Source organism: Nicotiana tabacum, unplaced genomic scaffold, assembly GCF_000715075.1.
Source record: "Nicotiana tabacum cultivar K326 unplaced genomic scaffold, ASM71507v2 Un00128, whole genome shotgun sequence".
NCBI lineage: Eukaryota > Viridiplantae > Streptophyta > Magnoliopsida > Solanales > Solanaceae > Nicotiana > Nicotiana tabacum.
The window spans coordinates 73,311-89,483 of NW_027438366.1; the positions used below are offsets into that span (position 1 = coordinate 73,311).

A 16,173-nucleotide genomic window follows, 5' to 3' on the forward strand; every position below is an offset into this window, starting at 1 on the left:
TGACAGGCCTCTGTTAAAAAACTAACGGCGTTTAAGGTTTTGATTAAATATGCACCACTATGTTAAAGTAAATGGACTATTAGTACTCCATGTGAAAGAATATATATGACTTTGAGTATAAAATTAAAGATAATGTATGATTTTGAACTTTTTCTCTTCATTTCACATACCAAATTATACAATCACTCGTGTAATATGACTTAATTAAAGATATATCTCATGTATTTTCTATCAAATACTTGCACTCTCCTATACAAAAATCCTATACACATATTAGTATGAATAATATTTTCATTTAATAAGAATGTTAAGTGTTTAGTTTTTGAAACACGAGGTATGTTCGTAGCTAAATATATTAAAATCGAATGACTAAAAGAAAAAATAAAATCACAAATAGAATTTTAGATGTGTTTAATTTTAGGAAATGCAAGAAAGTAAGCAAATATCTTGTTGAGATTTTTGTTCACATTTTTTAATTAAAAAGAGAGCAAATATTTTTGAGATTAAAAGCGCACATTCAATTCAACCCGAGATTAAACGTAGAGGTGGGCATAGTTTGCGCAAACCCGAAATCCAAATCGAAATCCGATTTTTTTGAATTTTTGGTTTAGATTTTCGGATTATGGATTGGATTTTGGATTTAATTTTTAAAATTTTTGAATTTCGGATTGGATATTGGATTTGGCACTTCGAATTTTGGATATCCGAAAACCCGAATTTCTTATACTTTATATTTAGTTCATTATCCATATGTCAATAGTAATAAGTTCAATACCCTACCCATTAGATATTGTCTCATTTATTTAATATTAATTACTAAGTTACTGTGAGAATACTTTTTATTTGGACATGGTTTTACTATTTTTACTTCTTATCGGCCGTATTAATGTCTCTATTATATTTTTAAAAATAAATTCATTATTTTGAATATTTCATTTGGATAATTGCGGTGAGAATGAGTAACTTTTCAGGCAATTTAACATGAGTACTCATTTGGATATTTATTTTTATAAAAAGAAGAAACTTCTCAACATATAAGCTCAAAACTGAAAATCCAAAATATTCAAATTAATTAATCCGAAACCGAACTTAAAAACCCGATCCAATCCGAACTTATTTGAATTGGATTTGGATTGTCATTATTTCAATCCGAAAACCGAAAATCCAAACCAAAATTTTCATATGCAATCCGAACTTTCCGAACGTCCACCCAGATAAACGTCCAATGTTGAATAACTTAAGGATCAAAATTGGAATAAAGCAATAAAATCGTTATTTTCCCATAATAGTAGTAATATGGTTGAAGTTAAGCCTTTTTTTGGGTTAAAATCCGTACCTAGTAATTCATAATCCACGACCTGTATAAGAGTTCTAAAACCCTAGCCTCACCTGAAACCAGCATCTCTCCCCGCTCCACTCTCCTCTGAAAAGCTCACCTCCTCTAAAATCTTCTACAGAACCCTAATCAATTTGCTTCACACTGTTTGAAAAAGCTCAATGAAGATGGGTTATTGTATGAATCACTGTGAAAATGCTGCATATAGGCTCATGTCTTCATCTTCTTCCTCTGTTCTTCCTCCTTCCAAAATATATTCATCAAGAACCCACCTTTTCCCATTATATTCATCAAAAGCTGCAGTTTACAAAAGCTCCTCTTTTCTGCACCTCCAATCTCGGCCATCCGTTTTGGGTCACACCCATTTGCGCAAAAGGGTGAATTTTTCGATTGTCAATGAGCAAAGCCCCAGTAATGATTCTGTTGTTCAAAAGGGGAAGCAGCAGAAATTGGGTAAAAGAACAGATATAAAGAAGATTTTGATACTGGGTGCAGGGCCAATAGTGATAGGACAAGCTTGTGAGTTTGATTATTCAGGTACTCAAGCTTGTAAGGCTCTCAGGGAAGAAGGGTATGAGGTTATACTGATTAATTCGAACCCTGCAACGATTATGACTGACCCTGAGATGGCAGACAGGACTTATATTGAGCCAATGACACCTGAACTTGTGGAGCAAGTCTTAGAGAGAGAGAGGCCTGATGCATTGTTGCCTACAATGGGTGGCCAAACTGCTCTTAATTTAGCTGTAGCGTTGGCGGAGAGTGGGGTGCTGGATAAGTATGGGGTCGAGTTGATTGGGGCGAAGCTTGGTGCCATAAAGAAGGCGGAGGATAGGGATTTGTTTAAGCAGGCAATGAAGAATATTGGGATAAAGACTCCACCTTCAGGCATTGGAAATACTTTGGAGGAGTGTATCGAGATAGCCGGTGAAATCGGGGAGTTTCCATTGATTATAAGGCCAGCTTTCACATTAGGTGGGACTGGTGGTGGAATTGCTTATAACAGGGAGGAATTCGAGGCGATATGTAAGTCGGGGTTAGCAGCTAGTTTGACATCACAAGTTTTGGTTGAGAAGTCTTTGTTAGGTTGGAAAGAATACGAGCTTGAGGTTATGAGAGATTTGGCCGACAATGTGGTTATCATTTGTTCAATTGAGAATATTGATCCTATGGGAGTTCATACGGGGGACTCCATCACTGTGGCTCCTGCTCAGACTTTGACAGATAAAGAGTATCAACGACTTAGGGATTATTCGATTGCCATCATCAGGGAAATCGGAGTTGAGTGTGGTGGTTCTAATGTACAGTTTGCTGTAAATCCAGTTGATGGTGAAGTCATGGTAATTGAAATGAATCCTAGAGTTTCGAGGTCTTCAGCTTTAGCCTCAAAAGCTACTGGCTTTCCAATAGCTAAGATGGCTGCTAAGCTATCAGTGGGATACTCTCTGGATCAGATTCCTAACGATATCACAAAGAAGACTCCAGCTAGTTTTGAGCCATCCATAGATTATGTAGTTACAAAGGCAAGTATCTTTATCTTTAACTTTATTGCTGCTCTTAAATTCCGATCGCCTTGTGTGTAGTATGTTTCTCTTATGTGTTAATTTTCTCCCTAGAAATTTTATGAGCTGTTACTTATAAAAGAATGCGATAATATTCATTCGGTTGTCTCAATTCAGTTATATAGGAGTAAGAATGGTATCTTGTTTCTACTAAGGTGTCTATTTATGGCCTTGAGACATAATCATCTCTAAAACATGCTAGTGTAACTTGACAACCAGAATATTCACCACCCTTTTTTCTTTGGTACAATGAATTATTTGGTCCCAGCTATGACCAAAATATGGCTAATTTTTCGACCTGGGTTGTGTAGAGACTGGATAGGATAAAGAAACAGGAACATATGATTCTTGCCAACGGAAATGAACCCTGGCATCTCTGTCATCAGCTTGATTCCTATATTTGTTCTTTGAATTATCGTAGTATTCTTATTGCTGCTGGCAAGTATTTTACAAGAGAGTGTATGCAGCGTTGTTACAATCTTGACACAATATTTCAAAACCTGGTTGTGGGATAATACTTTAATTGGCATTTTTTATTATTTCATGATATGAAGATGACGTAAATTGCTGTTTTTTTATTTCGAACTCCATTATTTATACATTCACAGTTAGTTGTCTAAACAATGTACATTTTGCAGATACCTAGATTTGCATTTGAGAAATTCCCTGGATCTGAGGCCATATTGACAACTCAGATGAAGTCTGTCGGTGAGTCCATGGCAGTAGGTCGCACATTCCAAGAATCCTTCCAAAAAGCAGTGCGGTCTCTAGAATGTGGTTATTCCGGATGGGGCTGTACCCAGGTTAAGGAATTGGACTGGGATTGGGACAAATTGAAGTATAGTCTTCGGGTTCCTAATCCTGATCGCATCCATGCGGTATATGCTGCAATGAAGAGGGGGATGAAGGTAGATGACATCTTTGAGCTCAGTTACATAGACAAATGGTTCCTCACTCAGCTAAGGGAGCTTGTAAATGTGGAGCAATTCCTTCTGGCTCGCAGTTTGTCGGACTTAAGAAAGGATGACTTCTATGAAGTGAAAAAGAGAGGGTTTAGTGACAGACAGATAGCTTTTGCGACAAAGTCCAGTGAGGAGGAGGTTCGGTCAAGGCGTTTGTCTTTGGGTGTGAAACCAGCATATAAACGAGTTGATACATGTGCTGCAGAATTTGAGGCTGATACACCTTATATGTATTCATCTTATGACATTGAGTGTGAATCAGCTCCTACAGGTAGGAAGAAAGTGTTGATTTTAGGTGGTGGACCAAATCGAATTGGACAGGGTATTGAGTTTGATTATTGTTGCTGTCATACATCCTTTGCCCTTCAGGTTTGTGTTTCTTGATGATTGATTTAGAGTCTAAATTTTGCTGCATTGCCTTTTATGGTATACTTCTTCAACTGCCAATGAATAACTTGATCAGAATTTGATAGAGGTTTACGTTCTGATAAGGTTTCTTCCATATAATGATTCAAATTATCTGATTATTCTGCAATACTACTGAAATCCAAAAGTCGATAAATTCTGGGAAATGAATGGCATGATCTACAGGTTCCTTTTAATATGGAAGACTCCAATAGCATGGCTCCAATAAGAAATATAACATTGGTTGAATGGATTTTCACCTTTTTAGAATGATGAACTTCTGATTGCACAATGCAGAAAATAGAAAAATCATAGTTTTTGTCTTCGCATATGAAGTATTTGAAAAATAATATATTGGTCTTTTGTTCTGTCTTAATTCTCATAGTTGGCATTTTAAGGTTACTACTTTGCTCCTATGTTGGTTTCCAACCTTGATTTTTTTTTTTTGGTTTATACAGGACGCAGGCTATGAAACAATTATGATGAATTCCAATCCTGAGACAGTTTCTACAGATTACGACACAAGTGATCGTCTCTACTTTGAGCCTCTGACAGTCGAGGATGTTCTTAATATCATCGACTTGGAAGGACCTGATGGTATCATTGTGCAATTTGGAGGTCAAACCCCATTGAAACTGGCTCTTCCAATTCAGAATTACTTGGATGAGCGAAGGCCTAAGACCAGAAGTGGAGCTGGCTTTGTTCGCATTTGGGGTACATCACCTGATTCCATTGATGCAGCTGAAGATAGGGAGAGGTTCAACGCCATCCTGAATGAACTACAGATTGTGCAGCCAAAAGGGGGTATCGCAAAAAGCGAAAAGGATGCCGTTGCCATCGCGACAGAAGTGGGATATCCTGTTGTCGTCCGGCCCTCTTATGTCTTAGGTGGCCGGGCAATGGAGATAGTTTACAACAATGACAAATTAGTGACATACCTTGAAAATGCTGTTAAGGTAGATCCGGAGCGCCCTGTCCTGATTGACAAGTATTTAACCGATGCTGTAGAGATTGATATTGATGCACTTGCTGATTTGCATGGTAATGTGGTCATCGGTGGAATAATGGAGCACATTGAGCAGGCTGGGGTTCATTCAGGTGACTCAGCGTGCATGCTTCCTACACAAACAATTTCTGATTCATGCTTGGAAACTATTAGGTCGTGGACTACGAAATTAGCAAAGAGGCTAAATGTGTGTGGCCTCATGAATTGTCAATATGCCATCAGTGCTTCTGGTGAGGTGTTCTTGCTTGAGGCTAACCCCCGTGCATCACGGACGGTTCCTTTTGTTTCCAAGGCGATTGGGCACCCATTGGCTAAATACGCTTCTCTAGTTATGTCAGGTAAATCACTACATGACCTAAACTTCACCAAGGAGGTTATCCCAAGACATGTATCAGTTAAAGAAGCTGTTCTTCCATTTGAGAAATTCCAAGGATGTGATGTGCTTCTTGGTCCTGAGATGCGCAGCACTGGTGAGGTAATGGGTATTCACTATGAGTCATCAATTGCATTTGCCAAAGCACAAATTGCTGCTGGACAGAAAATGCCACTTTCGGGCACTCTATTCCTCAGTTTAAATGAATTGACAAAACCTCAACTTACCACAATTGCTCGAGCCTTTTTGGGGATTGGATTTCAAATCATTGCAACTTCTGGAACTGCACGTGTACTTGAATTAGAAGGCATGCCAGTGGAACGAGTGCTTAAAATGCATGAAGGGCGGCCACATGCTGCGGATCTCATTGCCAATGGGCAGATTCAGTTGATGGTGATCACAAGTTCAGGGGACACACTTGATCAGATTGATGGCCGGAAGCTGAGAAGGATGGCTCTCGCGTACAAGATACCTGTAATAACTACAGTTGCAGGGGCTTTGGCCACCGCGGATGCAATTAAAAGCTTGAAATGCAACAAGATTAAGATGACAGCACTTCAGGATTACTTTGATGTGAAGAAGGTAGAAGCTGAGCTCAAAAACTTGCAGTGTGCGTCATCTGTTTCTACTAGTTGACTTGCCATTAGGTGAAGCAGTCTTCTTTGGTTGCTTGTAAGTTTTTCTCTTGTTCTGATCTATGTTATAGGTGGCCTTGTTGCTTTATGGATTTGGTGAATGAACCTCATTTTCTCCAATTTTTTATTCCTGAACTAGCTTAACAAATGTACTGGAACATCAAAATCTACTTGTAGATTAAAATAGGTGATGATGGTGCTAATTGTTGATGCAACTATAATCGGTTATGCTGTTTCTTGAATCACTTTTCATCGTCCGAATTTATACTAGTTTTACATATATCTGTGCACCTGTTTCCCCTCTTCTCTAGGTTGACTCAGATGTTCGACACATATGAGCTTACTAGAAGAAGTGTTCAATTTGCAAAACAAGATGACATGATCTGTTGAGGCTTATAGTAGAGCATTTTATTTGCTGAATGTAGTTTATTTCATTGGTCTCTAATTCCTGTTGCTCTTGTGCATTGAGCGGTGCCATTGCCTTTCTCAGTTCTAGCTTCTCTAGGAACAACATATTATCCACATTCACCTGACCTCAGTTCCAGCAAATTTCAACACCAACTGCAGCTGTGAAGGGTAAAGTTGGGTTGTGATATCGACAAGCTGTCTTGTGGTGGTCTATGGCATTTGGTTAAAACTTTGCCCCTGAAATTAATCCATTTGCAGTCTTTTATCTTTTAGATTGCGGTTGTAGTTCCTTTCCTGTTCTGCTTTTCTTATAATCTAGCAAAGATTAAGCATCAAGCTAACTGCCTTTTGTAGGCGTAGTTGTTACAGAAGGTGAATGTGTTTTTTCTTTCTCAAAATACTATTCTGAACATTAGAATAGTTCCTCAACATAGGAAATGGATGAAAGGAATCTATTTACCTTTAGAGGACTTCTAAATTTTATTTATTATAAAAGAATGAAAACCTAGCTGAGTTCCTTATTACTACAATTAATTTCGTGTTTGTGCTTTTCGCATTTGATGTGGACCTCTTACTGTTGATGAAGTGTATTTGAAAACTTTGGCCCCTCAGTGATAATTAGAATTTAAACACCCAGTCCTGAGGTTCTGTTTATGTCTTTTATATACGTTAAGTTTGGAGTTAGTTAATATGTTTAAATAAGTGGGTCATAGATTAAATAATTGATTTAAACGTGTTTAAGAAAATCGAATGAATTATAATTACCTACGGATTTATAAGTCGCGATAACAGAAGCAGGAGTTACTCGTTCTAGATCATTTTCAATTTTTTTTTATGAACTTAGTTATACCAAATAATAACTATATATTATGTTAGTTATTACTGCATACTAATAATCCATACTCAGATGTACTATTCGGTAATTCGGAAATGAGACTTGTGAAAAGCAAAAGAGATGAAGAAAATTAACGAAAGTTGGTCTAAGTGGCAAATGCGAATAAATATACCAGTCAAACTGAACCAAACTCAACTAGCGTATAAAGACTTTCTCGAGACTAAACAAAGGAGGGGTTTTCTCTATCTTTTCATTTTCTTTATTGGTATATATGGATGTGACAATGGATAATATGAAGGTTAGAGACAAAAGGTTAGTTATTGACTATATAATTTTCAACTTATTAAGATCTCATTCTCAACCTTGACGGAAAGAAATAGAAAATTGGCGTTCAATTCCCAGGAAGTGCGTCCAGATTAAAATAATTAAGAGCAACTTTAGCACTGTTTTTAACCAATATTTTTGTATAGCTAATTGTTTAATACAATATGAAATTAGATTTGCATCATCACGGTTGCAACTTGCAACTCCATCGTGCAATATTTAGGTTCAAATTTCCAATTTATACCAAATACTTTACTACTTAAAAGCATGCAGTTTGTAGTTCAATGAAATCTTCTGCAGTTTATGCAAGTAAACATCATTATATTAGTAAGTGGTAACAAAATGATCTCTTAATTTCTAGCAGTATGGTCCCATTGAGAGTTAGAATTTCTACTTGTGATCCATCTACTCGTTATCTTGTGTCCACTGATTCCGCTTGCTTTTAGCCTTACATTGAAAAGTAGATTAAAGTTGATATAATATGAAACCAAAATATCCAAACTAGAAAATTAGCACGACTCTAGCTGATGGAAACTGGCTTCACTTTCCTTTCCTTTTCCCTCTCCTTTCTTGGAGCCAAACTGCCAATAAATAAATAAATAATTGAACTTCCATTTTAGCTTCTTGCTATTGTTGTAAGAGACTTAAATTCGAGTGATGAATAAAAATTGTTTTATAGCTACAGTTAACCATGGGAACCTCTGGTATTAATTCCATCTGATAGAATTGTCTAATAATTTCTACAAGCAGACATGGAGGATAAACACAGCGAGCATATACAAGTCTTTTTCAACTTCAACAGATTTAATTGGTTTCTCCCCATGATATTAATTAGGCGCACAACTTAGGTTGGGTTTATTGATGACAATGATAATTTCTAGAGTCAGAATTTTTCGGTCGTAGCCTTTGTTGTGCACTAAATGCTTCTTCCTTTTCATATTGAAAGCAAAGACCAGAAGAGAAGGGAAAATGAAATTCGTATGATCAATGCCATTCCGTCGACTGTGACATTCTTTAGGTAGTTCAATTTCTGACCATGGAACAATGAGTCAAAGTGGCAAGCAGCATTAAAGTACAGGCTACAGCTCTTAGAAGTACTTCAGCAATATAAAACGCAACAAAATCATTAATGCATGGAGAGCTGCATGTGTGAAATCCTTTGCTATGCAATAAGGGTGTTCATGGACCGAGTTAGTTCAATTTTTATCAAAATCAAACCAAACCAACTATATCGGTTTGGATTGGTTCGTTTTTGTCGGATTTTTCGATTTTTTTTTGTTATATGAATATTATTTTAATCTTACTTTGTTAAATTTTTGATAAGCAAATATATATTTAATAAAAATTGAATAGGTTGACATAAATACGATCTATTAACATATTCTTATGAGAGAATTTTCTTAGTAATATATCATAGTTATTTTTTAGTCGTCTCGCAATAATTTTTCGTTGATATACACTTTCAAGATTAACTGAATTTAATAATTAAACATAAAAATCAATATGATACCTATATAATGATATGTTCTATTTAATTTTAAATTATCGAAATATATAGCACTTCAAATCCGAAAAAAGATATAAGAATTTAATAGATCTTGACATATGAATATGGAAGAACAAAGAGATTGACGCATTTCACTAATACTTGATAAAAAAGTAATCATACAACCTATTATTTAAAGTTAATAAAAATAGAGCACTTCATATTTAACTAAATATTACATCCCATAAGAGAATCACAAATATTTCTGTCACGACCAGAAATTTTTCACCGATGGGACCATGATGGCGCCAAATATTTTACTTGCCAGGCAAGCCAACGTTAGAGAATCATTAAACCAATTCCTTATTTCCATTCAGTAAATAACAATAATTAAGTAAAATAAAATATAATAAGTGCAGAATATCATAAAACTGTATTAATTACTACCATCCGGATCTGGTGTCATAATTCACGACCATTCTAAAATTTACTATAAGTAATAGTCTGAAAGAAATACAACTGTCTGAATGAAAGAAAAGAATAGGACATAAAAAGATAGACGGGGACTTCAAGGTTTGTGAGACAGATCTACCTTGAGTCTCCGGACAGCGGACTAATAGCAAATCTCGATCAACCTGAGCCGGTATCAAAATCTGCACAGAAAGTGCAGAGTGCAGCATCAGTACAACCGATCCCATGTACTGGTAAGTGTCGAGCCTAACCTCGATGAAATAGTGACGAGGCAAAGGCAAGGCACCTACAATCAACCTGCACAATTTAACAGTGTATACTTAAATAACAGGAATGAAGAACTAAATAGGAAATGTCGGGAGGGGAGACATACTGAGGGGAATACAAGATAAAGAACTACAACAAAATGATCACCGGAGCAGTCAATATACCATGAATCAACAGGAATAGTGAATACAGTAAAGAAAAATGCACGGCATCACCCTTCGTGCTTTTACTCTCAATCTCACCATAAAATTAATAAAAACGGCACGGCATCACTCTTCGTGCGTTAACTCTCATATCATGGCACGACATCACCCTTCGTGCATTAACACTCACAATATGGCACGACATCATCCTTCGTGCATTAACACTTACAATATGGCACGACATCACCCTTAGTGCATTAACACTAACAATATGGCACGACATTACCCTTCGTGCATTAACACTCTCCCTTACCACAATGTAATGCATAAATATCAACAGGGAGATAGAATAACAAGTACAAACCTTACTTTAACATTTGGTTCCATAACATCAATCTCAACTTTGAAATAAAAACTCAATTATCACCAGAAAATTCGTAAACATGATCAGAATGATAAATTGAACAACACTAGTTTAACACATAGCAATTAGGCATAGGAATGAGACAATATAAGAAAAACTGAGAAACATGAAAAAACAAGTAAATTGGCGGCGCATAAGTACTCGTCACCTCACATATACACCGCTCACAGGAATTTCATTTAGCAAGTAATCTAGGGTTCCTAATTCCCTCAAGTCAGGGTTAGATACAACACTTACCTCGCTCCGAAGGCCACTTAATTCTCAATCACAACTTTTCTTTTGGAATTCACCTCCAAACCACTCGTATCTATTCAAAAATGACTCAATAATATCAAATATTGCTAAAGGAATCAATGATATTTCATAAATTAAATTTTCCAATTTTTTCTCCAAAGAGTCGAAAAATCGACCCCAGGCCCGCTTGGTCAAAATTCGAGGTTTGGACCAAAATATTTTTATCCATTCACCCCCGAGCCCGAATATGTAATTAGTTTTGGAATCCGACCTCAAGTTGAGGTCTAAATTCCCAAATTCCCGAAATTCCTATTTCCTACTCTAACCCCTAATTCTATCATGAAAACTCTAGATTTTAGGTTGAAAATTCAAGATATGTAATGGGTAACTCAAAGAAAATAGTTTAGAATCACTTACCAACAATTCAGGGCTCCAAACCAAACATGCACACAAGTCTAAAAATATCATATGGACTTGCTCGCACAATCAAATCGCCAAAATAACACCTAGAACTCTAAATTTAGCACCAATTCAAATGAAATTCTCAAGAACACTTTAAAATTTTTATTTTCTCAACTGGACGTCCGAATCACGTCAAATCAACTTCGTTTCCCGCCAAATTTCACAGACTTGTTTTAAATATTATAGTGAACCTGTACCGGACTCCAGAACCAAAATACGGACCCGATACAAATAATGTCAAATATCAATCAATTCTTAAAAACGAATAATTTTTAAACTTTTAATTTTCATCAAAGATTCATAACTCAAGCTAGGGACCTCCAAATTCGATTCCGGGCATACGCCCAGGTCCCATAATTCGATACGGACCTACCGGGATCGCCAAAGCACGGATCCGGGACCGTTTACCAAAAATATTGACCGAAGTCAATAAAAATTAACTTTTAAGGCATAAATTCTTATATTCATCAATTTTCAACATAAAAACTTTTCGAAAACCTGCCCGGACTGCGCACACAAATCGAGAAGGGAAAAAAAATGAGATTTTTAAGGTTTAAGAGCGCAGATTCGAGTTCTAAAATATAAGATGATCTTTTGGGTCATCATATTCTCCACCTCTAAAACAACCGTTCGTCCTCGAACGGACATAGAAAAATACCTGAGATGGTAAAAAGGTGGGGATATCTACTCCGCATATCGGACTCGGACTCCCAAGTAGCTACCTCAATAGGCTGACCTCTCCACTGCACTCGAACTGAAGGGTAACTCTTTGACCTCAACTGACGAACTTGCCGGTCTAGAATGGCCACCGGCTCCTCCTCGTAAGTCAAATCCTTATCCAACTAGACAGAGCTAAAATCTAACACGTGGGACGGGTCACCATGATATTTTCGTAGCATAGACACATGGAATACCGGATGAACTGAGGATAACCTTGAAGGTAACGCAAGTCGATAAGCTACCTCCTCCACTCTCTTGAGGATCTCAAATGGCCCGATATACCTAGGGCTCAACTTGCCCTTCTTCCCAAATCTCATAACACCCTTCATGGGCAATACCCGAAGCAATATTCTTTCTCCAACCATGAATGCAATATCACGAACTTTATGGTCGGCATAACTCTTTTGCCTAAACTGAGCTGTGCGAAGTCGATCCTGAATAATCTTGACCTTATCCAAGGCATCTTGTACCAAATCGGTACCCAATAACCGAGCCTCTCCCGGTTCAAACTAGTCAACTGGCAAACGACATCGCCTTTCGTATAATGCCTCATATGGAGCCGTCTGAATGCTCGACTGGTAGCCGTTATTGTAGGCAAACTCCGCTAATGGATAGAACTGATCCCAAGAACCTCCAAAGTCAATAACACAGGCGCGGAGCGTATCCTTCAAGATCTGAATAGTACGCTCGGACTGTTCGTCCATCTGAGGATGAAATGTTGTGCTCAACTCAACCCGCGTACCTAACTCACACTGTACTGCCCTCCAAAAGTGCGAGGTAAACTGCGTACCTCGATCAGAAATGATAGACACTGGCACACCTTGAAGGCGGACAATCTCACGAATGAAAATTTCAGCTAACCTTTCTGAAGAATAGGTAGCTACCACTGGAATGAAATGTGCTGAATTGGTCAACCTGTCCACAATGACCCCAAACTGCATCAAATTTTCTCTGAGTCCGTGGGAGTCCAACAACAAAATCCATAGTAATACGCTCTCATTTCCATTCATGAATTTCTAACTTCTAAAGCAACCTACCAGGTCTCTGATGCTCGTACTTAACTTGCTGACAATTCAGACACCGAGCTACATATGCAACTATATCCTTTTTCATTCTCCTCCACCAATAATGTTGCCGAAAATCTTGATACATTTTGGCGATACCTGGATGAATAGAATACATGGAACTGTGTGCCTCTTCAAGAATTAATTCACGAAGCCCATCCATATTAGGCACACAAATACGACCCTGCATTCGCAGAACTCCATCTTCCGCCACAACAACCTGTTTGGCATCACCGTGTCCTTAAGGACAAGTAAACGAGGACCATCATACTGCCTCTCTCTGATGCGTTCATATAAAGATGACCGAGCCATTGTGCAAGCTAGATCTCGACTGGGTTCTGAAACATCTAACCTCACGAATTGGTTAGCCAAAGTCTGAACATATGCAGCTAATGGCCTTTCACCAACCGGAATATACGCAAGACCGCTCATACTCACAGCCTTTCTACTCAAAGCATCGACCATCACATTGGCCTTTCCGGGGTGATATAAAATGGTGATATCATAGTCTTTCAACAACTCCAACTATCTTCTCTGCATCAAATTAAGATCTTTTTGTTTGAACAGGTACTGAAGGCAACGAAGATCAGTAAATACCTCACACGAGACACCGTAGAGGTAATACCTCCAAATCTTTAGTGCATGAACGATGGCTTCCAGTTCTAAGTCATGAACAGGATAATTCTTCTCGTGAACTTTCACTTGCCGCGACGTATATTCAATTACCTTTCCATCTTGCATTAATACTATACCAAGCCCAATATGAGAGGCATCACAATATACCGTATACAATCCTGAACCTGTGGGTAATACCAACACTAGCGTTGTAGTCAAAGCGGTCTTCAGCTTCTGAAAGCTCAACTCACATTCGTTTGACCATCTAAATGGGGCACCCTTCTGGGTCAATCTGGTCTTAATAGTTGTTCATAATTAATTACAGAATCGTTAATTAACCTCATGTTAACAAAAAACTCGTTTTAAACCTTCACAATACTAAGAACGAGATGCGAGGCATGAAGACCTCATAATTATTTACCCGAATTAACGAGTCATATTTAATGCCATCTGGGCAGGCACCTACCTCGTAGGTTAAAACTCAATAATTACAAAATTTAATATTTTGGCAAATATGCACAGAGAATTTCATACAAAAGTTTTTCAAATAAGCCTAGCAGGCATGACTCCCTATTAGTACTATAGTACAAATTTGATTTTACAAGGGGGAATTTAAACACAAGAATTTTTATCACAAGGATCTCGTCCTTATATAACTTCCACCGCAGCTCATAGACCGGTTTAAACATATCAATTTATTTTAAAATGTGAGGACCTCAGCCTCAGTTCTGAATCACAAGTAATATGCACATCTTGCCAATCGAAACATTCCATTTTCTCCTTTTAAATAACTTTCGTTAAACAAAAATCACAACACATAATGAACTCCATACCGGTAGGGCATATAATTTACAATTTGTAATTAATTATCCGGAAATACATCAAAACATACCGGAATAAGTACCAGAAAGGCACCTTTAGCCTCACAGATCTTATTAGAGTCCATCATGGAATGATTGGTATAGTTATCTCCATAAAACCTCCTAACAGAAGTAGACACATAAGTAGATTATAGAATTACGAAGCCCACTCATAAGTGGAGCACAATAGGAGGAATCGTCTTGATACTCAGAACCGAATCAAGTTAAGAAAATTATTCCTTTATTTTAAATCGAGATCGTATCTATAACGACACCATCTGATGTAACGACCTCCACCATACCATAAAACAAATATAACAACGGCTGGGTCTCCACCTCTAGGACGCCTTCTACCCGCCTGTCCTCCACCCTTAACTGATCGCGTGGGTAGTGTAGTAACTGTAATGGGGCACGTAACCTGAGTGCTTTGATGAAATACGCCTCTCCCAAGTTTGGGATTTTTTTTTCATGATGTGCCTAGTATCGTCGTATTCATAACAACCCATTTATGGGTTTGGCTGCTCATACTGAGTCTGTGCCAAATAACTAGAATAACTATTGTAGGACACTTATGTCAGTGGTGCATTAAAAGAACTTACTGGAGAACCTCGATTAATCCGATGTGCGAACTGGGCTGGCCGACTACCCGAGCCCTCACCATAATGATTTATACTCGCAGAGTAGAATCCACTGAATCCCCCAGAACCTCGAGACTTCTTGGTCTCCTTAGTTTCCTTTTTCCTCACCCCGAACACGTTCTAATATCTTGGCAATTTCTACCACTAGTGGAAATGAAGTATCAGCCTGTAGCTCCCGAGTCATACAAAATTTTACAATCATAATAAGTCCTTTAAAGAGTCTGTGGACTCGCTCTCTGGCTGTAGAAAGAAAAGTAGGAATATGACGGGCTAACTTATTGAACCTGATGGCATATTATGACACCGTCATGGTGACCTAACACAATCATTCAAACCCTATGCGCCATGCATTACGGAGAGTCAGGGAAACAAACTCCTTCAAAAGCATTTCTGACAACCGAGCCAAGTGGGTGGTATTGTATTGTCTGGTCTGCCCTCTTCATAGGCTTGCCACAGACACCTGTGGAGAATTATCTCTCCCAAGGCCAATTTATTCTTTTATTATGCTGTCTCGACACTGTTGAGCTGACCCATTTCTTAACATACTCTTCGATTCTTCTCAGAGGTAACCCTTACCCCTATTTATACACAACGATCACAAAAGTAGAGCTCCATACAGACAAATCTTAGCACAAACCACATAGTCCAGAATCTCGTCATCCACTGTACTTCCTCCGAAGCATCCCAAAATCCGCAACCATGACGTCCACGCTGAGTAGATCTTCTGTAAATTTAAAGTTATTTCTCTAACTCCTTTGGTACTGAAGTATATGATTATTAAGTAGGCGGACATACCGCAAGTACCAACCTTATCCTCTATAAAATCTCAGGCCTTAAACATGTGTAAATTTTTGGGGAACCTTTCAGTACCACTTATATATATTTCAGGCCAAAACTGATATAACACATGACCCCACAATCCATTCATTGATAGTGGACTCCC

At 37.8% G+C, this 16,173-nt stretch overlaps 1 protein-coding gene across 3 annotated transcripts; it reads left to right on the plus strand.

Moving 5' to 3' along the window:
• The first annotated feature begins 1,346 nt into the window (after positions 1-1,346).
• Positions 1,347-7,217, plus strand: LOC107785631 (carbamoyl-phosphate synthase large chain, chloroplastic-like). Of its 3 annotated transcripts, none has more exons than XM_075248806.1 (4): positions 1,347-2,859; positions 3,537-4,229; positions 4,724-6,316; positions 6,770-7,217. In XM_075248806.1, the coding sequence occupies exons 1-3, from the start codon at positions 1,498-1,500 to the stop codon at positions 6,278-6,280; spliced, it is 3,612 nt and encodes a 1,203-aa protein (XP_075104907.1). In that variant the 5' UTR covers positions 1,347-1,497; the 3' UTR covers positions 6,281-6,316; positions 6,770-7,217.
• Positions 7,218-16,173: the final 8,956 nt, after the last annotated feature.